The sequence below is a fragment of the Uranotaenia lowii genome, chromosome 3 (genome assembly GCF_029784155.1).
Source record: "Uranotaenia lowii strain MFRU-FL chromosome 3, ASM2978415v1, whole genome shotgun sequence".
NCBI lineage: Eukaryota > Metazoa > Arthropoda > Insecta > Diptera > Culicidae > Uranotaenia > Uranotaenia lowii.
The window spans coordinates 238,800,767-238,824,667 of NC_073693.1; the positions used below are offsets into that span (position 1 = coordinate 238,800,767).

General features: G+C 34.9%; 2 protein-coding genes across 2 annotated transcripts in view; both read right to left on the reverse strand.

Moving 5' to 3' along the window:
• LOC129753203 (soluble guanylate cyclase 88E-like) overlaps window positions 1–23,901 on the reverse strand; it is a 300,021-nt gene that overhangs the window by 199,644 nt on the left and 76,476 nt on the right. The window lies entirely within an intron of this gene.
• Window positions 3,914–23,901, reverse strand: part of LOC129751468 (RNA-binding protein Musashi homolog 1) — a 29,646-nt gene continuing 9,658 nt past the window's right edge. The window contains exon 7 of the mRNA XM_055747006.1: window positions 3,914–4,115. Within this exon, the coding sequence (XP_055602981.1) occupies window positions 4,055–4,115 (61 nt within the window). The 3' untranslated portion in view covers window positions 3,914–4,054. The remainder of the gene's footprint in view (window positions 4,116–23,901) is intronic.

Consider the following 23,901-nt stretch of genomic DNA (forward strand, 5'->3'; position numbering starts at 1 on the left):
CACACGACTTGAAAATCTCAATGAATTGAATCTGGAAAAAGATTGACGTTTGTATGTAATGAAAATGAGGAGATGTTTTTCTTTATTTTACCTGTTTCGTACAGAATATTCCAACTGACATGTTTCGATAACTAAAACAATTAAAATTGAGCTGTTTTGTCACATATTCTTCTTAATTTTTTTCCATTTGTTCGAATTCGGTTTACATTTTTTTTTTGTTGTTCTTATTTTGGGTTGAAAATTTTTAAAATTCATTACCAAGATATTGATATTCTCAGCCCGCAAAATGCGGGAGAACTCTTTCACTGCGTACTCTAAGGGCCCCCTTAACTTATGTAAGAGAAATGCTATTTTAGATATTATTTCACGGGGTCCCCTTTAGTGATTCAAGTTTTCATTCCGATTTTCTAGTTTTGATTTTTTTTATAGGTTTGAAGAAATTGAAGAAGTATGATTAAAGTAATGTTAAAACTTTTTTTTCCCTCGGGGGGGCCCCTGAGCCGGGAGGCCCGGGGCAATTGCCCCTTTGGCCCCCCCCTTTAATCCGGCCTTGATGAGCAAGGATAACGATAAAATTAAATGATAAATATGACTCTAACACAAAGTTATCTTACATTAAAATGCTTTTGAAATTGTATCTTTGGTGCTTATTCTGCAAGTCACGTGCGTGGATTTGAATTGCATCGGAATATATTTTATTATTTATTTTATCATTCTAGTTAGCTGTTTATATTATCGATGCATTTGAAATCAAGATTTTTCGCGCGTCGGCTATCACCTCAGCAATCGCCAATCCTTTTTGCTGTACTGGTGCCGACACTTGGAAGATGTTCGATAGATGTCTGGTCAACATAATTTGACGTCAGTGAAAGTCTGCTCATATTGATGATATTGATGAAAACCCCGATGGTTTTATGACGCTGTTGAAAATTTTAATTGAATGTCTCTTTCGAACTATTTTATAATGATTTAAATAAAAACTAACCTCTTAAAAATTATCCAATTTCCTATAAATTGATTTATATAAATATCCTTTCCTTTCCTATCAAATTAATTTTTCCTCAGTGTAAATCGCATCGCGTTCGTCGCGTGCACTGTGAACGATCCTGAAAAATGTTCGCGCGAAATTCATTTCAGGTTCATTCGAAAATCGCTCGCGTGCACTGTGTTTCTGCCCTAAGTCGGGAAGCTATATCCAGCGTTGCCAACCTTCCAGATTTTTCTGGAATCTTCCAGATTTTTATGTGTCATGTTGTCTGGTCCAGACTTTTCATAAAATATCCAGATTTGTCCAGAAATTTCTATAAGCTCAACGTTTTAATAAAAAAAACTATTGAAATCCAACAGCTCATATATCGGCAAGACTGAATTTACTGTGAAGCAGAATACAGACGTTATTTTTACAGCTGTATGGGTATAAGCTTAGACACATAGACTCAGAAATTGATTATTTTCAAGTAATGAGTATTGATCTCTAGACTACAATATTGCTATCTGGCGACCAAAAAAAAGGTCGTCACCTGTAAAGTTAGCCATCCAGACTTTTCCAGACATTTTTTTCAAAATCTTCCAGACTTTTCTGAAAAAACAGTTGGCATCACTGGCTATATCTGTACCAATTGGCCAGGAGTGGCTTGGAAAGCAGCAGCAATGTCTAGGACTCGTTTTCGACATTGTAGAAAATCGCCTTATTTCGAGAAAATCGTTAAAAAACGTCAAAAATAAAATCGTGTTAAAAAAAAGATAAAATTTGTTACAAGTTATTCCTTTCTCTGGGTAAGGTGATAAACACATGTTTTGAGTTATCAAAAAGTACAGATCAAACCAATAATTTTTCTGTCTACGTCAATGTGATGTCCCATTATCATTGAAACTTTTGTTTTGATGCATAAGTGTTGCATGACATCCAAGTTGACGGTAGTTCCTTCGTTATTCATTTTGTCCCACTAAATTCCCGTCCTGGACCATTACAGTGCAGTGTGTACAGCATGACCCAAAAAATGCGAACACTTTTTAGCTGTCTGTTTTGGGTTGTTTTTGGTGATTTTTGAGTATCCCTGTTAAACAGTTAATAACTTTTTTGATAATAAGATAGTTAGGGTCTCCGACAAAGTTGTCCAGCGGGAAATTTCCTTTAAAGAATTTAAAAATTGGCATATAAACCAGGCTCGGTACCACCAGAAGAAACAAAAATGATTGTGATTTTTCAGTAGGTACAAAATATTCAATCATCCCTTAAAAACCTCAAAATTTAAATTTCTCATGTAAGCGTTAATCAAAAATTCTGCAAAAAATCTAGATACGTTTTGAATTCAAACGAAGACCAGGGTTTAAGAATTGCAAAAATGACCCCAAATCGACTCAGTCTACTGTAGTATGCCATATAGCTACCTTTTACCATGTGAAAAATTCTCTTCTTGAAGGAATTTGTCCATGGAAGCCAGAAAATTGAAGGCGACGGTCTGCACGCAACGTAAAAGTGATAAAACTGGTCAAGATGAAAGTGAAGCGGAATCCAATAAGATTAATCCGGAGACTGGCTGAGGAAGCGAATATCTCAAATTCTTCCATGCAACGACTGGTCAAAGATGGCTAATAAGCATCATCTAAGGCAAAAGCAAGTAGCCATTTGATAACAGAACGAATCAAAGCACTGCGACTTGAGCGCTCGAAGCGATATCTGTCTAAATTGAAAAATGAAGCAGCTAATCGTCTTGTTCTCAGACGAGAAACTTATTTCGATTGATCCGGTGTCCAATTCCCGTACGGATCGGTGTATTTCACCCTTCACCCATGAAGGCTAAGGATGTTCAAGATAATGTGAAATTCAAATTGTCTCCTGTTTTCATAAAAGCGAGTAAATTAATACTAGAGTCTACATGCACATTTTCAAGAATCAGGTACATCCGCGGATTTGGAAAAATTTCGATGAGCCCGCGACCGTCGTTTCCATGGATGGCCTATGGCATACCTTAAAATGGACCAAACCTGACTGGAGGAGAATATGAAGATTTAACTGAAGGATTTTTGGCTTCCGAGCAGTCCGGATTTGAATCGCTCGAATCTTTGATATGGGTTAATGTCCAAGCGAAGGCCTGTGGATCCTCTTACTAAAGTGTCTATTCTCTAAAGGCTATCATTTCTGAGGCATGAGATCCGCAAGAGGTAAGTATACTCCCGATTCAGATCTCGCCTGGAGAGAGTAATGAAGAATGAAAGTGCGTGCACATTTCGAGTTATTGTTTCTTGGAATGATTGTCTACATGCCAGAATGAATACATAAGCTTTTAAATCATATGTACAAGTACCTTGATAACAGATATTTTTCATAAGTCATACTGTATATTGTAGATCGTTATGCCCTTATTTGCCCAAAATGGCTTATTTAAGCTGTAGCAAAACTTTCAACACTTTTTTAAAACACTCCTTCAAGTTTAAGCAGAACTCTCAGAACTGCATTAAACACACACAGAGCCACCAAAAATAATACAAAATATTTTGTGCTCTCCATGTGATCATACAACAGACATTTCAATTTTTAAGGGATCATAAGTCTCTGGGTGACGGCAGGTTGTACTCTAATTCGATCATTCTGGCCATGGCTATCGATAACAGAGCGATTCAATTTCACACGTGTTTTTTTTTTTAATTTTTACATTGTACAGTCGATATTGGGGCAGTTATTCTTCGATTATCAACAACCATTATGGAAGCCGTTGAATGATTTTAACGGTCGTCATTAATCAGAAATCAAAATAATGATTTAATTGATAAAAAACAGTGTTTTGTACTGCAAATCTTACCTAACGTGAGCAGCGAAGTCACTCCGAGCGTAACCCGTGCCGGAATCGCTTCCGGTTTGATCCAGAACGAGATCCAGGACATCACCACAATCAGCGCCGACGGAATGTACGTGTGGAACAGATGATAGCCTAGGCGCCGCCTCAGATTAAAAACCACCGCCAAACAGGTGAAATTCCCAGTCGAGTATTCGATCGTACAATCGGTCGTGTAGTTGTTACTGATGTCCAGCTGCGGCAGCTCAATTTCCGGATTAACCACCAGCGGATCGGTCATGTTCCAGATGAACACCAGATCCTGCACCGTATGGGATACTAATGAGAGGGAAGATGTTTCGGTTAAACAATTCTGAAGATTAAGGCCTAAGAACTTTTTTTTTTAAATTTAAAAAATTATAGAACGATAAGACGAGTCGTTGGTTATTTGAACAAAAAGTTTGGAAAAAAACCTAACAATAACATTTGGACATGCAATCGTGCATTCATTGCCTATTGATAAATATCAAAAAGAAACAAATGGGTTAGTTCTGTAGAGAAAAAAAAAACAAGTTAGTGATGAATGCAAATTGTTTAAACTAACTTTTTATATCAACTATGGAAAGTGCAACTAGTTGGCAATGTGTTGGCAGTTTCTAACTTTCGGTTTCTGACGTTTAAGTTTTCTAAGACTTTTAATTGTCATAGTAAAATTACACCTCAGTGCCAACTAACGCAATGCTCAGACAAACGAAAAACTAATCTAAAATCTAAACACTAAACACTAAATAAATAACGATTGCAATACTTACATGATCACACACTATATTTTTACAGAAACAAAAAACGTTTGCGAACTACGAGAGATGAAGAGTACAGAGTACACGACTTGGCTTTGGGAGCTTCTAGAAAGGGCTTAGTTTCAGTTTTTTTTTGTTTTTTTTTTTCATACTATCTAAAACGAGATTTACGGTGCCGAAAACCTTAAGAGTTTTCGTTGTTCTAATCAAATACAAAATGAAAATTTGCTAGTATATGGTACACAAAATGAAAGGAGTGGGTGATTTTTCTTTTCAATTATTGCTTGGTGAAAAATGGAAAAAGTTTGTTTGGGTTATTCCAAAAAGGTGACAGGTAAAATACGAAAAAAGCGAAAGAAAACAACTAACTACGACGGTTTATTTTAGTTTCCGTTTAAACTACTAATGCTTTATTTTTCAACTTCAAACATGGTTCGTGTGAATATTTAGTTCCTGTAATTATTGTTTTTTTTGTTCATTGATTTCTTGTCTTAATCTTGTTGCTGTTTGCGGTTGTTGTTGTTATTGTAATTAATATTTCCGGTACGAATATATTGGTTCCAATCGGTATTATTATGTTTTCATTAAGTAGATATTGGCTGATTAAAACAAAATTAAACAGTTACTGGTTCAAAGGCTTCATTACACTATGGGTGTTTTAGTGGGTTTTGACAAAGTTGGGTATCAACAATATCGGGGTGCCATTTACAAAATGTCAAAGAGAGTTGTTCGATACGATTACTTTTGCTGCATCAACTACGATAAAAAGATTAAAATTAATGGGGAAAGAAACTTAGAAAGATAATCTTAATGCAATCTACCATTAATCAAATTAATGTGTCATTTTTCGATACGTTTTGTTTGTATGTTGTTTATCAAAGCACTACAACTAAAAAGAGGATAGTTAAAAAAAAATAATCTCATTGCAATCAGTAATAGTAGGTTACAAACTATAAACTAAGGCTTAAAGATAATCTAAAGATAGAAAAAGGGAGAGCGCTATTCATGTTTAGGTGTGTTTATTCGCTTATTTGTAATCTACTTGTTTGTTTTTTTTTATTCAATCGGCAACCAGTGGTTTCACTAATATCTACAAAGTACATTATTTGCTTTAAAAATATGTTTGTTTTTCAGTGTGTATGTTTGAGTGTTTGTTTGTTTGTTTGTGTACGTGTGTGTTTTTGAATTGCTACCACAATTACGCGCAACGGTTTTAATACTACTTGTTACATCACATTTGCATTCTACAGCTACTGCTACTACAAAATGTTTTTTTTTTTCTGTTGTTTTGGATTTTATTCCTCCACATCACCATCAGAGTGATATTTTGTTATTTCGTTCATTACTATTTTATACACTACACAAGTTATTGGTATTTTTTTTTCGTTTAATTTTAATTGGTTCAAAACAACAATTGGCTTGTTTTGTTTAGCTTTTATTTCTGCGAATATCTGCGATAGTTTCGATCTATTACTTTTTTTTACTTTCATGTCAATACTTTGTTATTCTGTTTTTTTACATGCACAACTTTAGGTTGTTTTGTGATTTTTTTTTTTAACTTCAAATCTGTTTTCATACAGGGAGTTTTGTGATAGTGTAGGATACTATAAAGGTATGCATGACTGATGTTTTGTTTTTCTGTTTTTGGTTGTTGGAAAGAGAATTGATTAACCTACGAGTACATTAATGATATGCTATCGGTTAGTCAAACAGGTGGATTCATCGAGAGGGATTAATGATTGTTATTTTTAGTGGAAGTGTAGAGGGGATGGTTACGAAAGGTTAACGAAAGGTTAATTTGGGTAATTTCAAAGTGAGTTTATGATATTCGTGTTTGAAACAGGAAATTCCGTTTGAGAAATTTATGTTTTTCTAAAAGTAGAAGCGTGACAACCGAATATAAGTCCTCTATGTGCTTTAGTTTGGTGAACTGGTTTTTAAATTAGATGACAATGTATTTTTTTTTTTCAAAAAAATTATTGGAAAAACATTAGAAAATTCAATTTTTAAATTTCATTGTCTCGAAACACAAAATTGAAAAAAAGTCATGACTTATTTCAAAATAATTTCTGATGACATCATTAATGGTAAATATTTTTCGTAGGCTGTTTATGCTCGCAATTAAGAAAAATTGCCGAAAGTTGAACACAAACAAAAATCAGACACATAAAAGGGCTTGTGATATAGCTCAGTTAGCAAGTCCGTTGCCTCCTGAGCCGATATCCACGAGTTCGAGTCCAAGAGTAAACATCGACCACAGTTGTACCGGATAAATTTTCAAAATCTGTCCTGAAACTGGAACGTTAGTATGAAGTCGCGAATCCCATAAAGATGGTAAAACGACCCTGATAGAAACAAAAAAAGACACAAAAAATTGTTTCCATAAGACATTTTATATGCCTATATTTTGTGAAACAGCATTCCTTTTTTTTATTAAAAGCTCATGTTATTTTGTCATTAAATACGCCATTTTTGTACATCCAAAAATCAAATCTTGATACTAGTAAAAAGTACGCTTATTTGGTATCATTATTGGCAATGCGTAAAAATCTTGAAAATCTTCATAAGGCCGGATCAAATTTGAGATCTTTCTTTTATCACTAGGAGTTTGAACATCACGAAGGAGGGATAATAAAAGAAAATGCAAACTTAAAATAATGCACAAAATCGAAAAATCAGTAATTTTAAATCGAAAATTTGAAATACCATTCCCATTTTCTACAGATTTGCTTTTGCTCTTTAACTATTTGAATACCGGAGAATTTACTTTCGGTAAAATACCTTAAACTTTATTTATTCCTCCCCTTCTGGATCTCCGGAAAATCGAAGAAGGGGAGGGGGCGGTGTTACAAAAGAAAAATTTGATATTAGTTAAGGCCTAATTTTCTAGAATACATAGATAGAACATAAGTTTTATTTTAGGTCAGGTATAGATTTTATCAGGATTAAAAAAAATTCAAAAAATTACTATAGAGAATAAATTAATAGCAACGTGACGAAAGCACTGCACCATCGGCAGTTTGAAACCAAGTTGAGATTTGTAAATCAGTTAAAGTTTTTCACTCAAAGTCTGATGTAGCCTTTGGGAGCATGGAGCTTTTTTTTTGGAGGCTCGGAAAATGTTCCAAAATAAAAATTGAATAAAAAACATTATTTATGCAATTTATGCAAAAAGTAGATTTCTCAGCGCGAGTCGTACATACATTTATGCAACAAGGCTTGTCGAGTTGGATAATTACGACGGGTGATGAAAAAAAATCGAGTTTTGCATACACAGTTTTTTGCAACACCGCAAAATACCCTTCAGAATCAATCTGTTGAATATGGAAAAAACAGATAGTAGTTTTTTTCTTAGAATCAAAACAGTGTTAAAAAGTACTTTTCGACACTGTTTAAAAAAAGTTTGAAGGCATTTTTGAAATTAAAGTTAGTTTTGCAAAGTTGATTTTTTAGTGCGGAGTTGCATAAAAGCGTATTTTTAAACTTCATATTACGTCTTAACTGTTAAGATCATGAAGTTGAGTTTTTTTTCTCGAGTTGAGTGTTTGAATATAAATTTGCTTCGGCGTTCTGATAAAATTTGAACATCGAATGACAGTTTCTGCTACGATCAACGAATACGGAAGCATTACAATTTTTGTAGAGAACCTTTTGATTTTCAATTTTTCAAATTTTGAATTTCATTTCCATGTATCTTTTGGTTTGCTTAAAAACGTGTCACAAATGTTCAAAAATTTATGTTATTCATCTTTTTTTCTAATTATAAACATGTATTTGGAATTCTCTGGCTAAAAATGTTCAAGTTCTGAATACAAATATTACTGTAAACCAGAAACTGAGCGCTGGATCTAATTTAGAAATCTCTTTTGAAATATGAATATTTATAGTTATTATTACTGGGTTGCGACTTTTCTATTGAAATGTGCATTTTATTCCATAAGCTTTAAGAATGATTAAAAATTCGAAAGCAAAATTCAGAATCAGATCATTCTTTTTATTGAAATGAATGAAACTTTGAATTCGGGATTCAAATTAATACAATTTTATGTAAAAAGATTAATTAGAATCCAAGATACATTTGAGACTTAGAAGTTTAGACATTATTTTAAAGATTGAACTAGAATGCTAGAATCTAGAAGGAATAACGCGAAACAGTGACGATTTTAACAGAACTGAGATTTTCATAACCTAAAAACTAAATCTTAGGTAGGTATTGTATTTTTTGTAGGTAATCAAAAAAAGTACTAGAGATCCGATTCGGAATTCATGATACACTTCTTTAATAAGATTTTTTTTTTCAAAGGAACCTTATACCTTACTCTATTATCACACCACATTTCACAATCGATCGAATTCTTCCAAATTGTGGCATTTTTCCAAGTCGATTTTTTGTTTCTAAGTTACACTTGTTAAAAAATGATATCCCTGTAAGGCTTTGTACGAATTTTGTTAAGAATTCCAGCTGTGGTCAACTTTTTGCTCAAGAAGAAATCTTAGAAAGGAAATCTACACACGCTTCCAATTTTAACACATTGCGGACCAAATACGTCGATTCAAATAAAAAATTTAGAATTGTCGCTAGTAAAATGTCAGCAAAACACAAACTTCCGAGACTAAGTACTTCACTTTTCTTAGTCGGAAGTGAGTTCGAAAGTCGGAAGTCTAACTTCTGAAGTAAAATTGGGTGCTGGCGTGATAATAACTGTTTTCTTCGCATGCTGCGAATATGCTACACTAAGCAGCATAACTCTAATAATATAAATTTTCTCATGAAATTCCATTCTACAAAATGAAAAACGACACGTTCGGTTGCGCAACGAAATAAATTTGTAGAATTTTGTCAAAAAGTTTTTTAAATATTGAATGTCTATCGAGATATTGAATGAAATGGGATTGGAACAGAATTATTTTTTCTATGAACTTGAAATTCCCGAGTTCAAACTGAAATCTCATTAATAATCCCTTTTTCTTGAGCAGGAAGGCAAAACAGAATTCAACCCTATGTACTAGAGAAAAAAAACTCTCTGTGTTTCTTGATCAAGAAGGGATCGAAACGAAATTTTTTAAACTTAAAATCAATCTTTATTATCTTTATCAAGAGCTTTCACGCTTTTTGAAAAAAATATTAATAAATTTGAATTTGGCAATTTTTCTGCATACTTTACTCACAAATATATAAACAGTGTAAAATATCATTGGTCAAGTTCTTTTAATCTCTTGAATATTTTTTGTGAAAATTTGAATCGATAATATCCACGCGTTATCGAGACAATATGATAATAATTAGTTATTTTAAAACAACGCTTTGCGTTAAAGGGTTCACCCATAGAAGAGGTTGCAAAAATCCAATGCCTATTTAGCAAATCTCTGTGCCGATAATGCGCTGAAATGTGCACTGTGCCGAAGATGATATGTTTGAAAAACCGTAACTGGCATAAGGACTCGGCTCCCAACCAAAATGATGCATGACCACTACATTCAAGCGAAACAAGAAAAACATTTTATGGGATTTCCTTCCTATTGGATAATTCATCCCAGAAACAAGAAAATAAAAATATAAACTTCAGCGCCCGTATGGAGAGTCGAACTCAAATCACCAATTTTATCGTCTTGCAAGTCCGACATCCTAACCAGTGTGCTATTTGAGCTTCATGAAGGACGAGGGTTATTTGTCATAGGCTTTCTGCCACCGAACAATCACAAAAAATCGCACAACGGTGGCTTCCCGGCGTTTGGCCGCCTTTCAAGGTAGTCCTTTGTCTTGCGATGGTAACGGGAAAGGGAACGGGAGTGAAGGCAAAGGGAAACCCATTGAATGAGAACTGTGCTTTGCTTACTGCCTGCTATTACATACACACGCTACATATACACAGCTGCTAAAGCCGGGCAGCTTGGCCGGTGCGTGGTTGTTTGCCGGTAAATTGAAGGAATGTTTTTGTTGTTGCTTTTGCTACATACACACGCACAGCTTGGCCGTGGTTGTTTGCCGGTTGATTGAAGGGATTGAATTAGAAGGATGTTTTTGTTGTTGCTTTTGCTACATTCACACGCACAGTGCTCGGTTCGCTGGCTGCCTGGTGTTGGCCGGTATTTATTTCCATCCTTCTTCGTCTTGTGATGCGATAGGGAGGGACGTGAAAGCGTTTGTATTTTGTTTCTTTCAGACATACGCTATTCAGTTAACTTGGGAGATTAATGCCGGTGGGAGCAAATCGAATCAGCACCGGTCGCGTTATCTTCTTGTACCAATGATGCTATGTAATTGACTACACGCCATTGGCACAGAGGCTGAATTTTGGGTGTTCAAGATCGACTCACCAATCTAGGGGAAAGTCGGGTAAGACGGACACCCTAAGGACGATATTGCTTTCTTCATTGCAGTTTTCGTGCAGATGAGCAGTTTAGGTTGTTTGCTATCGCATTAACCATTGGAATTAGTAAATTTACTTCATCAAGGCTGTTTTTAAAACATGCTTGCAAATTACACTTTTTTAAAAATGATCGGGTAAAACGGACACTGCTCAGAAAAGGTCCATTTTGCCGCAAAAATTTCTGTAAAAGTAGATACTCTTATGAATTGAGTATTTGAAAACGTTTTTCAATCAAAATGGAATCATCTGGTCTGAGTCCAGAAGCGAAACAGTGCGGTTTCGGAATGCCGTATTTCATAGGGTGAAGAAAGGGAGATCCTGTTTTTGCAGTTATTATGGCCTGTTTGAGATGGTGAGTGCTTTTCCACTGACAATTGCTCTTATCAAGGTCTTTTGAAGGAGTATGAAGAATCAAACAGATGAAAAAATTTAAATACCTGGTGAAACTTATGTGTCCGTTTTACCCGTCCTTGAGGTGTCCGTCTTACCCGCCTTAGCAACTTTTTTTTCAAAACGATTGTTGTTCAAGCCCTTTTACCAAAATTCGCTGATTTTCCTCCGGATGGTTAAAAAGAAGCCTAATAAACACTCTAACTTTGAAAACGGTGGATTTTTTTGAAAATTTTACGAGTTATAAACTATTTTATGGGGAGAGAAAATTACATCAGATAATGGATCCTCAAAGTTTTTCTTTCTTTTGTTTACTATTATGGGACCTTGCTTATTATAAATAAACAAAGTGTCTCGAAAGTGTTGATACACTTAGACGAACATACTCTCATCATTAGATTTGTGCCAAACATTGTAATTTTTGAAATATTGAAAGTGTCCGTTTTACCCGACTTTCCCCTACGACATTGCGACGCTTAGAGAAGTGTGGGAAGCATTAAAATTGTAAAACAATCTTTCTCATTCACCGACTTGTTTTACTTTCAAGATCTGTGATCTGCATTTGGTTTTGTAGAAAAGAATCGTTACTATTTTTTCACGTGGAGAGTGGGGTGTTATTCATGGATAAACTTTTTTTTGTACGAGATTTTCATCCTCTGGGATGATTCATCCCTATACATTCATGGATAACCTTTTAATAAGAAATGAACAAGGATTGTGGGCCGTAGAAAATACGGTTCAAAGCGATCGCTATAACAACATGTTGTTCATCTTATTAGAAGATAGTCATACTTATTTCGGCATCCTTCTATCAAGATTTCAAGAACGTGGATTTTGAAGCTATCTCCCTTGTCCTTGAGTCCATCGAATGGGAAGTTGAGCTCGGTCCTTCTGATCCAAACGCAGCTGCTGAGACATTTTCGAACATTCTCAACTACATTGTTGATCGCCATGTTCCGAAACGTAGGGTCGCTACAAATCTGCGGACCACCTGGGTCACTAAGGAACTGCGGCGTCTGAAGACGGCCAAGAAACGTGCACTCCGAAACTACAACAAGCACAAATCCCCTTACACTAAGGGAGAATACCGCAAACTAAACTCTACTTATAAAAAAGTCAGTAATGGAAGTAACCGAACGCTAGTTATTCCTAAATTTCAAGAATTTATAACCAATAAATACTCTGGGTACAAGCAGTTCTATACAGACAGGTTCCAAAAGTACCAACGAATGCGAAGCTGGAGTTGACACACGACCAAGAAAAATCAGTCGCGCTCTTCCGAAAAAATGTAGCATTTTCTCAGCAGAAGCATATGCATTGAATATTGCTGTTCAGGAAGCAGACACGAATGAACCCACTCTAATTCTGACTGACTCAGCAAGCTGTTTAGATGCGCTATCAAAAGGGACTTCACGACATCCATGGATCCAATCTCTTGAAACTGAACTAACCAATCACAACATCACTTTCACTTGGGTACCAGGCCACGCTGGAATAGTTGGCAATGAGGAAGCAGACACATGTGCAAATGTTGCTCGAAACAGCTTAGCACAATCCGCTGATTTTCGAATCCCAGCTCAAGACGCTATGCGATCCATAAAAACCGGAACAAGGAGAGCATGGGAACACCGATGGCATTCAAGCGAATCATTCCTCAGGCAAAGTAAATACACACCCAACAACTACGTGTTCTTACAAGGCTACGTATAGGTAATACCAGACTGACACATTCCTACCTATTGGACAAAAGCTCTGCACCGATGTGCCAGTTCTGTGATGTATTAAAAACCGTCCGACACATTCTGACTGACTGTCGCGGATTTAAAGAGGCTCGAGAGAACTGTTTTTGAAATTTTGAAAAGTGAAGACTCGCAGGAGAAATCACTATTACAATTTTTGAAAAAATGTAAAATTTATGAGACACTGTAAAACTTAAACTACATTGACACGAATGCCAAAACGTTGATAAAGTGTCACAAATAAACAAAAAAAGTTAGTAAGTGTAGCTAACTAAATTTGGAATCTTTTTGAAAACACGTTAAAAAATCAACGGAAAGAACCAGGGCTTCCGTCCTACATGTTCCTTGACAGCGACACAGCGAATTCTGATCCATAAATTTGTGAACTTTTTGTCGAGATATTTTCTAGTATTTTCACAACTGGGAAAATTTCCTAGGAGCAACTGGCCAGGGCTGTCGGAAATATATCACCCTCTAGGGTCATCTTTGAATGGTATTCTAGTCGACGATGCAGGCATCCTAAAAGCGACAACTAAGCTAAAAAAAATTATCTTCTACGGGCTCGGACGTCCTGACACCTATCAGGCACATCTTTCAATCATCGCTGAACTGCGCAATCTTTCACTCATTGTGGAACGAAGCTCACATGTTTCCTTTCCACAAAAAGGGAGATAAGAGAGATGTGAGCAACTACCGCGGAATCTCCGCTCTATGCGCGATTGCCAAACTGGTTGGAATTGGTTGTTTTGGATCCAATTTTCTTATTTTGTAAGCATCACTTGACTTTTCCAACGATCAGCACGGGTGTATGCGTAAACGATCCACGACTACAAACCTACTGAGTTTTACATCGTTCGTGCAGGACAGTTTTGCCATGAAAACTCAAACTGACGCCATTTACACAGATCTCTCTGCGGCGTTTGATAAGGTGAACCACGATTTTTCAATTGCAAAGCTCGAACGTTTAGGTTTCTATTGTTCCCTACTGGATTGGTTTCGGAGCTACTTAATGGGACGAAAGTTATCCGTTCGAATCCTTTTCTAGGCAGTTCGTCGTTGCTTCGAGAGTGCCCCGAGGGAGTCATTTGGGACCGATCATATTCATGATCTATTTTATTGATGTACTCTCGCTCCTCGGCGGCACAAAGCTGGCTTATGCCGATGACCTGAAACTTTTTCACATCATAAACGGCCAAGACGACATCAACTTCCTGCAAAAACAATTCACCACTTTTGCTCACTGGTGCGACATCAATGGCTTGCCCTCGAACCGCAGTAAATGCTCGGTAATATCATTTTCCCGTAAGCGAACCCTCTTCATGCAGAGTACACCCTTGGACACGAAACCATCATCCGGGTGGACCACATCAACGATCTGGGCGTTATTCTTGGCCGACGGCTGGAGTTCAAGACTCATACAAAGTATGTTGTTGACAAAGCTTCTCGAAGCCAAGGATTCTTGTTTCGTGTATGGCCAAAGACTTCAAAGACGTATATTGCCTGCAAAGTCTTTATTTTTGCATAGTTCGTTCTGTTTTCGAGTATCTACGCTTCAGCTGTTTAGTGCCCTTTCTACCAGAACGGAGCTGAAAGAATCGAGGGGCGCTTCTAGCGGCTATCCAGCGGCGCTTCTTGCGGTATGCTCTACGACACCTAAACTGGCAAGATCCGTTTCGTTTACCAAGCTATGAAAACCGCGCCGTTTCATAGGCTAAGGAACGCTCCAAGTTAGCCAAAATGCTACTTGAGCTCTATTTGTCGCAGACCTTTTCACATCTAGGATCGACCACAGAAAACAGACGTACAAGCTCGAACAAAAAACCGTCAAAAAAGTGTGTAAAATTTCAAATGCTTTCATCAAAAAATACGTTAGAAACTGACTGCAAACAGTGCCATCTATTGCGCCGTTCAAGAGTTACAAATTAACTTTAAAGTGCCCAGTTTTCGAAAAGGCGTAATCGTAGCCAAAAAACAAAAATTAGTTCAAAAAGGGTGTTGAGATTTTTACAAAGTTTCGTGAGCTAGCTTGTACGTCTGTTCTCTGTGGATCGACTGCCCCGAACTGTTGGAGACCATACCCAGCAAACATAAAACCGCATTAGAAATTATGGCTCAAGTCGTTTACAATGTCAATGTGAATCGCAACTCCTAACAAATAAGTAAACGATCGAAAAAATGGTTACTTAAAGTCGGTATAAATCGGATATGATAAATAGTTCGCCATGTTTGCAAATATGCTCTCCCGCGTGGGATTTTCTCTGTGCGATAAGCAGTGCAACCAGATTGCTAAAAATCGGATGATTCATTTGGGAAAATTGCTCATTGAGAGAAGCAGGAAATATTGTAGCTGGCAACGGTTTGCACGCATTGAAAGCAAAACTTGTGCTCTCTCGCATACTTTCAGGATGTGCGAATACGATGTTGAATATCGCCGAATTTGTATAATTCTTATCCCTTAAGCCAGAAATGAAAAATATGTATGTATATTGCCTCCACTAGGTAACTGCTATAACTTTGTTATACGAAACGTATAACAAAGTTTGTTGCGAAATATACCTACAAAATCCCGAAATCCCGAAAATCATCCGAAAGGATGAAAATCCCAGAAAAAAAATTGTTGTTCGGTTCTGCGGTCGCAAAGAAAAGTCTCTTCTCTTCACACTGATATAGCCTCAGGTTTATGACTCAATGGAAACAATTTTTAGTGTTTTCGATTTTTTTAGTTCAACATTCGGATATATAATAACCATCCAACTCAATTTGTGGATCGAATAAAAGTTAAAGAATTTGCACCAAGATTGCACCACTGTTGGTGATGATTCGGAGAGAATACGTTTTGTAAAATTGGAATGATTCAATTTGATGTTGTATACATAAAAAAAAAGTTTTGAAAAAGTTAAAAAAAAACAAACAGGAATAATACTTATCATACTTCTACCATAAAACTATTCAACATAATCTACAAAGCAAAGTAGGGATAATTGGGGCTCCACATAAATCGGTACCCTACAAGTTGTACTAACCAAATAAAAAAAAACATTACACAAAATCGACAAATGAATGACATAATTCTAAAAGCAATCAATTTTCACTTCTAGTCTAAACAGCTCAACGCAATGTACTGGTGCACCAAACCCAAACACTAATTAAGGTGTAAACTAGCGTAAACTTACGTTTCAAAGTTTGAAATATCTCTCGAATGAATGTAGCAAATATGAAGTATAAATTCTCTATAGGGGAAAAGGCACAATAAAAAAATCCATCGCATTGGCTCGTTTACGTTTTCCAAACAGCATGGTTCTCTTTATTAGCGCACAATTTTAATGGGTTACCGGTTCCACTTTTGAATATATTTTTTTTCAAAAGGGAGCAGTAGCACACAACCTACTCTGGAATGGATTGATCGAAACACAAATGATTTTCAACTATTGATATCGTTTCGCTTGTATTGTACAATGTGAACTGTTTCAACGAGTACCTACTCTAATCTATTGGAACAGAAAGCAAAAACATACGTGAATATCACACTACCACCACCAAATTACGCGGCAACATTGAGACTTTCTGACAACCGATTTCGGGTTTTGTTTCCGGTGTGTTACACCGATTATTGGGAATTTTGTTAAATTCGAGAGTTCGGTTAGTAGTTTGAAGCTGTTGATGTATGTGTGTCGGTTAGGTTGAGGCTCTAACCTTTGTAAGGATAAGTGATTTACAGAAGACTAAATATGTTAGAATTAATGGTTTGAAACTAGACTTACGGTAAGAAAACTTGGCTGTAGTGTTAAGTGTGGGAGCAAAGAGCGAACTAAGATGGAATTGAAAAGAAAGAGTTACGAATAGGTAGGGGAAACTCAAACGAACTAAACTACAGATTCAAAGAGGTTTTTTACTGTTTGTCTGTATGTGTGTGAGAGAGTCAGTGTTTCTGTTTTGTTAGGATAGGTGTGTGCATGTTTGTTTGTTGTTGCAATAAGTAATCTATAAACATTGGTTTGTTTCTATCACTACTGTATACCAATATGATTTATTCAAACGCACACATCGTGTTGGTTTCTTTTTATTTGTATTGGGTGCCAAATCAAATGGCCATAATTACAGTACTAGGTTGCTTTTTTTTATTATGTATATGCAATCCATACAGATGCACTAATAAGTAGCTATGGTACTAAGGTATATAAATATTTAATAATACTTTCAATGCATTTCTATCAGTATGTATGTTGTATTACTTTCATCAGGATATATTTACGTGAGACAGTCTAACAATACTTTCTACGGTTCAATCGTTCATTGAATTGTTTTTTTTTTGTTGTTTTAATGTACGTACAAGTGACTTAACACTATTATCTGGTACTTACTGCAAACTACTACTGCCTCAAGACACTACTACTAATAGAGCAAACGGAGAGTGTGATTCAGAAACATAAATCAAGGTGATTGCCTAAATACTCGAATTAACATGATGTTGGTCTGTGTTCAGCAATGCTCAAAAACATACGAGTACGGCTCAATGGTAAAATCAATCGAAAACAATAGTATACTTAAGAAGGTATTTAAACGGTAGTAAAGGCTTATCACATTACCTTTTCGACAACCTTTTCTATCGAACGGGGATCGCGATGATGTGCTTAGCGAGGAAATTAGCATAATACAATTCACGAAAATTGAAAACTGGCGACTGCACAAAAGAATTGTTCAGTTCTTTAGGGTAGCTTTCAGTGTAGGTCTTAAGAACGGTACCAGTTATGGTTTTCTTTTTCTTCTGCCGTTTCATGGGCCAGCCATCTTTTGTGCAGAGTTAAAGGTAACTTTCGGAAGATTTTCATTTTTGAATTTTTTGTTCCTTACATTTTCACTGCAATCAATTGATACTAGTTAAAAGAAAAAGTTATTTTTTTTTATCATTCAATAACACCCGCTTTAGTCCAAATTTTAAAATGCGCAAACAAACGGTATCAAATAACACTCACACTTGTTCGGAACACTCCAAAATGCGGTTTCCTAGCTCAAACAGGTCGAATAAAACAAAAATCTATGCGTATTCGAAAAATAATCTTAAGAAAAATAAAAGAAAATATCCAGTACCTAAAAGTTTAGTAGTTATTTCACTACTCATCTTTTTTAAAGAATTTTCTACAAATTTTCAAAACTCAATATTCGGATTTTAGATTCTTCAATGATAAAAAACGCAACAGCATTTCGCATGATTTTTTTTAATACGGAACAGTATAGAGAATTGGAAATTCAGGGTTGAAAATAAAATAACGAATTCGAAATTAGACCTAATTTTAAATTGGGGAATAAGATTCAGATTTCAAATTCATTGAACAGGAATCAGGATCCAGAATTCAAAATTCAATTCCAAAGTTCATAATTTTCAAATTCTGTCATTAAGATTTAAATAAAAAATCAGATTCAACATTTCATTCAAATTGTTTAGGCTATTCGATTGAGAGTTCAGATTTCGAAAAGATTTATTTTCAAAAGAATTCATAAATCAGCTTCGGACTTAAATTCAGAAACCAGATCCTGAAGTTCAGAATTTTAGGTTACAGATTTGAAATTACAATCCATAATCAAAGTCTAATCTTTAGATCATCAGAATTGAGATGTAGAGTTCAGATGCTAACTTTTTATTCCTGAAAATTTTAAATTCAATGTTCAGATTCGGAATACAGATTCGGTTCTTATATTTTATAAAAGTTAATAATTTTGAATCAACATTAATATTGAAATTCAGAACTTAGATTCAGAATTCAGGTCTCAAAATTCCCAATTTTATTCAGCATTGATTAGGCAACCCGATCAATAAATAAAGACTGAAAGAAACCTAACAGCAATTTTGATTCAGAATTTGGATTCAAAATATAGATTCATAATACAGATTTCGAATTCGGAACCGAGATTCAGAGCTCAAAACTCAGATTCATAATGTGTTCAAATTCTGCTTTCAGTTTAGTATTCAAAAATTATATTCAGAATTAAGGTTCCGAATTCAGATTCATACTTCATATTCACAGTTGAAATTCGGAATCAGGATCGATAGTTTTGAGTTCAGATAAAGATGCTGGTTTCAGATTCAGAACAAAGAATTCAGATTCAAAATTCACCTACAGAAATTTAAATTTTATTTCCGACAGAAAATAAGTTTCAGATTCAAAATCGAAATTAAATCTTAGATTTTGGAAATCAGATTTAAAATCATGTCCTATCTTAATTCCACAAATTTAAATTCAGAATCCATATTCAAAATACAAATTCAGAGATATACGTTTCAAAACTCAAAAAAATTATTCTTAATTAAAGTTTTTAATCTGATATTTGAAACTATTAGTGAATTCTGATTTCAGTTTCTTAATTTTTATTCAGGATTTGATTTCAAAATTGAAGTTTTTTAAGCCTTTTTTCTGATTTGATGTTCTGAGCTCTAAATCTCAGTTTAAAAATAAACAATTGAATAAATTAAGTAAATTAGACGACAACGAAACAACACAAAAAATAAAAAGTTGAAACCGGAAAACCGAGATCAATCACACCAAATCACACTCAACAAACGGGATTTGAAATTTTTTTTTTTTTTTTTTTTCATTTTACTTTGGAACTGCAACAGCAAATGGTTTTTATTTTAGTCGAAAAAAAACCTCTTCCATTTCTTTAGTTTTTCTTTTTCTTTTATTTTCGTGAAAAAAAAATTGAGTGCAATGAAACGGAACTTAGAAGGGATTAACGTTTGACTCAATCGATTTTTTTTAATGCAATATATCATTTCGTGTATTTTTCGTGTTTTGCACTGCTTTTTGCTGCTTCTGCTTTCTTTTGCTCTTAGGTTTGTTTAGTTTATTTTTTTTTTTTCATTTATAAAAATAATAATAAGAGTAATAATAATTCGCTTTGTTGTCTTATTGATGCAATTTGTTTTTTTTTTTTGTTCAAGTGTATAATTTAGTGTATAATTATATTTTGTCTTTTTTGTTTTTGTTTAATATTTTTTTCTTTATCTCCATATACAGCTTTGTGTTTGTCTTTTTCTGTGTATTTATACCTTAAAAAAGAACTAAAATGTATTGCTTTTCGGTTTATTTCACATGAAACAATGTGCTATACCCCTCGGGTTTTTGCGGATTATTTTTCTGATTTTTTTATTTGTGTTTGCTCTTTCGGAAATCCGCTCGGGTCCTACTTACTTTATTGATAATCTTTGATCCACTGGCTAGGTCCATAAAAGTTCACACACACCGATGATTTCTTGTATTTTTATTTTCCTCTCTTGTCTAGTGTATAGCTGTGTAACGAAGTTTTTTTCCTCCATTCTCCATCCGGAAGAAGATACAATATAAACAGTTATCGAGTAAGCTTCATTCAAACTTTGAATACTAGAGAGAGCGTATATTTTGTTGTATCATTTGAAAATGAAGAATATTGTCAATTTTGTTCCTCCCAAATGGTGTCGTGTGGCTGCTGCTGTGTTATTTGCTGATATAGGTAGGGTACTTTTCATAAAAGTAACACTCGAGAAGAGAATTTTTGTTGCTTCCAAAATGCTTTGTTTGTTACCAGAATGATTTCAAATGATGACCATTCACTGTAGTGTAATTCAATAGTAAATTGGATATTCTAAATATACAAGTATTTCCTAAATGAGCATTTTTCGGTATTCGAAATCGAACTTGAACAGAATTGAAATCGAATCGATATTGCTTCATAAACTGATGGAAGGTCAACTTAAATTCGGTGATGCATACATATATTGTCTTTCGATTACTAGTGACTCTGACGACTGCCCCGGAAATGAAGAAATCACACCATTTTCGCTATTTGTTTTGGTTTTGGTTCCGGTTTCCATTGCTTACGTTACAACGAAAAGTAAAACAGTACGATCAATTGTTGTAATATTCGAGCAATTATTTACTTTAAACTTCTCAAAAATATGTGTTACACATACTCTCGACTTGTTTTAACAACTTTAAAGCGTGAAACAACTTTGTCTTTATTGTGTTTAGTTCAGTTTTTTGTATAGTTTTTGTTTTGTCTTAGGAATTGCAAACTAATTTTATTCTCTGATGGAAAAGGTTACTTTATACACGCGGGTGCTTTTCTGATCGGGTTTGCTTGCACTGATTCGGCGCAACCCGAATAAATCGGTCGCGTCCCAGAAGGGTAAGTGCCTGATAGCTGTTTAGTTTTCTTTGCTTCCATACATTATTTTAAATATATTTTCTTTTTGGTGAGATTGGGAGATCAAAAAGAAGTGAATATAAAAAGCCGCCAATTAGATAGCTGAATTTTGTTGTCGTCTTGCTGCTGTTTTAAGTTACGTTTCTTATTATTGTAATACTTTTTTGCCATTGATAAATGTTGCTTGTTTTTTTTATTATTTTTAGATATTTGTCGATTTTTCTTCTTTTGTGTTAATTGATAATACTACTCTCATAGATATAATGCGTTTTTAAATTGCCAACCGATGATGATATTTTTCAGTGTGTCAATTTTGTTCGTATTCATTATACATAATTCTTTCGGTATATGTTCACTTGTAAGAACATTTTACCCCTTACCGAGCATATTCGAGTAGTTCAACAATTTTAAGTAAGTTCTTTTATATTGAATTCATAACATTTAGCTTTACGTTTTGTGTTAGCCTTTTTTTACATACATTCTTTATGATCTACGTTTGACAATCTTGCTTTTTATCTTGTTTTATTAAAATTGATAAAAATAGCAAAATTCAAAATTCGATGGGATAATTTTCATAGTATTCATACTTGTGTGTGTGTTTTTCTTCTTCTTTTATTCATCTACTGCATGAACTTTCGTTTTATATTATTTAACTTTATTCTGTTGTATCAATAACATCCAATCTACAGTAGCATTCCAAAGTATTTGCTCTTGTCTCCAAAGCTCTTGATTTTTGTATTTTCGTTTTCATGTTGAGATTTTCTAGCGGTACGTTACTTGATATTATTTAGGATTTTGGGCCGAAGACCACAGCTCAGCTCTCGGAAGAGAAGTCCGTTTATTTAGTTTCGTATCGCTTGCTTTTACATTTAGCTTGAATTTGGTCCACGCGATGATTCCCTCGCATTTCTTGCACTTTTAGTTTTGCTTTGTGTGTAAAGTTTTGTGACTTTGACAACTGTCATGAGATGAGCTACGTCCCTCAGATTTTCCTTTTTTGTTAAGACTTATGTACCCTAAATCTCCAATAAAAGTATCAACAACGATGCCCGAGGCTTCAGACTTGATATTAGAGGGCACCCGTATAATATAAATTTTGCTGCGATGTAACAATAACTGTACACAATAATGGGTTTGTTGATTGATGTTTTGTGGGAAGTTCGGAAAAAATTCCTCCCTTCCCGGAAAATATGCCAATATATCAACATAGTTGTAGAGAATATTGCGATTTTTGTTATGGTTTTTTTTTTGCTTCATGATTTGGCAGATGGAGCCTGATCTAACCCATTCTAAATTCTCACTCGTAGTTTACAATTTAGATTTTCAGCTGCGGAATGGCACAAGCTTGTTTTGACGGAAGTTTCGAAATTTGATAACATCCAGTTGAGTAGGTGTTTCTAAATGAAATTTGGAACAATTTTGCGGGTTTTTTTTATATCGAATAAACTGAATTTCTTAGCTTGACATCTTTTAAAGCCTTGTTCGTACAGGTTGCGTTAGGAAACAATGCGAAATATTTTAACTTTGACATTGGTTATATTTGTTGACACTGCGTCAACAAACTGCGTTTGAGTACTGCGTCAACATAAAATTTGTTTTGTTTTATTGTAAATTTACGTTGGAGGACTGCGTCCATGTAAGCATTGTTTCTTTTCTGTATTGCAAATTTATGTTGGAATACTGCGTCAACATAGAAGTTGTTTCCATTGTAAATTTACATCGGAATGCTGCACCAACATCCAAATTGTTTTTTTTTTTTTGCTGCATTGCAAGTTGGCGTTGGAATATTGCGCCAATATGTACGTACATACTTTATATTTTCTGCATTGCTGCATTACAAATTCACGTTGGAGTATTACGTCAATATCAACATTGTTTTTCTGCATTGTTAATTTACGTTGGAGTACTGCGTTAACATAGCAGTTGTTTTCATTGTACATTTACGTTGGAGTATTGAGTCAACAAAGCAGTTGTTTTCGTTGCAAATTTACGTTGGAATACTGCCTCCAGGTGAATTTGTAAAATATATACAAAGAACTGCTTAAAGTAACTACAAAAGGGAATGGAGTTGTACTTTTTCTTACCGCACCCTGTTTTCCGCTAATATGTATTCAAGAGTGTCATCTGCAAATCTCGACCAATTGCTCCATTTACATTCTCAGGACATCTTCGCGTCAACTGGCTGTTATTGTCAACTGGTGGAGAAACTTCTGTCAAAATAAAATCAACCAAAAGCTTACTGATTTACCCTTTTGTAGGTGTAACACTTGCTAACGCTGTGCCTAAATAAGCCATCAAATTTTGACATTTCCAGCAATCATTTTGATTGTGTTTGAGAAGCTCTTGTGCCTACACGCTCCTAACATATTGAAAAGTCATTCCACATTTTAAGTCTCCTGTAACTGACTTCAAATACTCACCCGCAACCAAGACAATAGTGAAAGCTATCACTGCAGTTCAGTAGTATCCCGCAGGAGAAAAACATCGCACTATATCAATGTGCCGAAACCCTTCCCACTCACAGAGTTTTTTGCTCAAGTATTTTCTACTAAAAACTTACATTACGCTTAGCTCTGTTTCATTTCCCTCGTGTTTGTATTTTATGTACTTTACTTGCCTATAATGGAAGAACGATTTTTTTCATCAA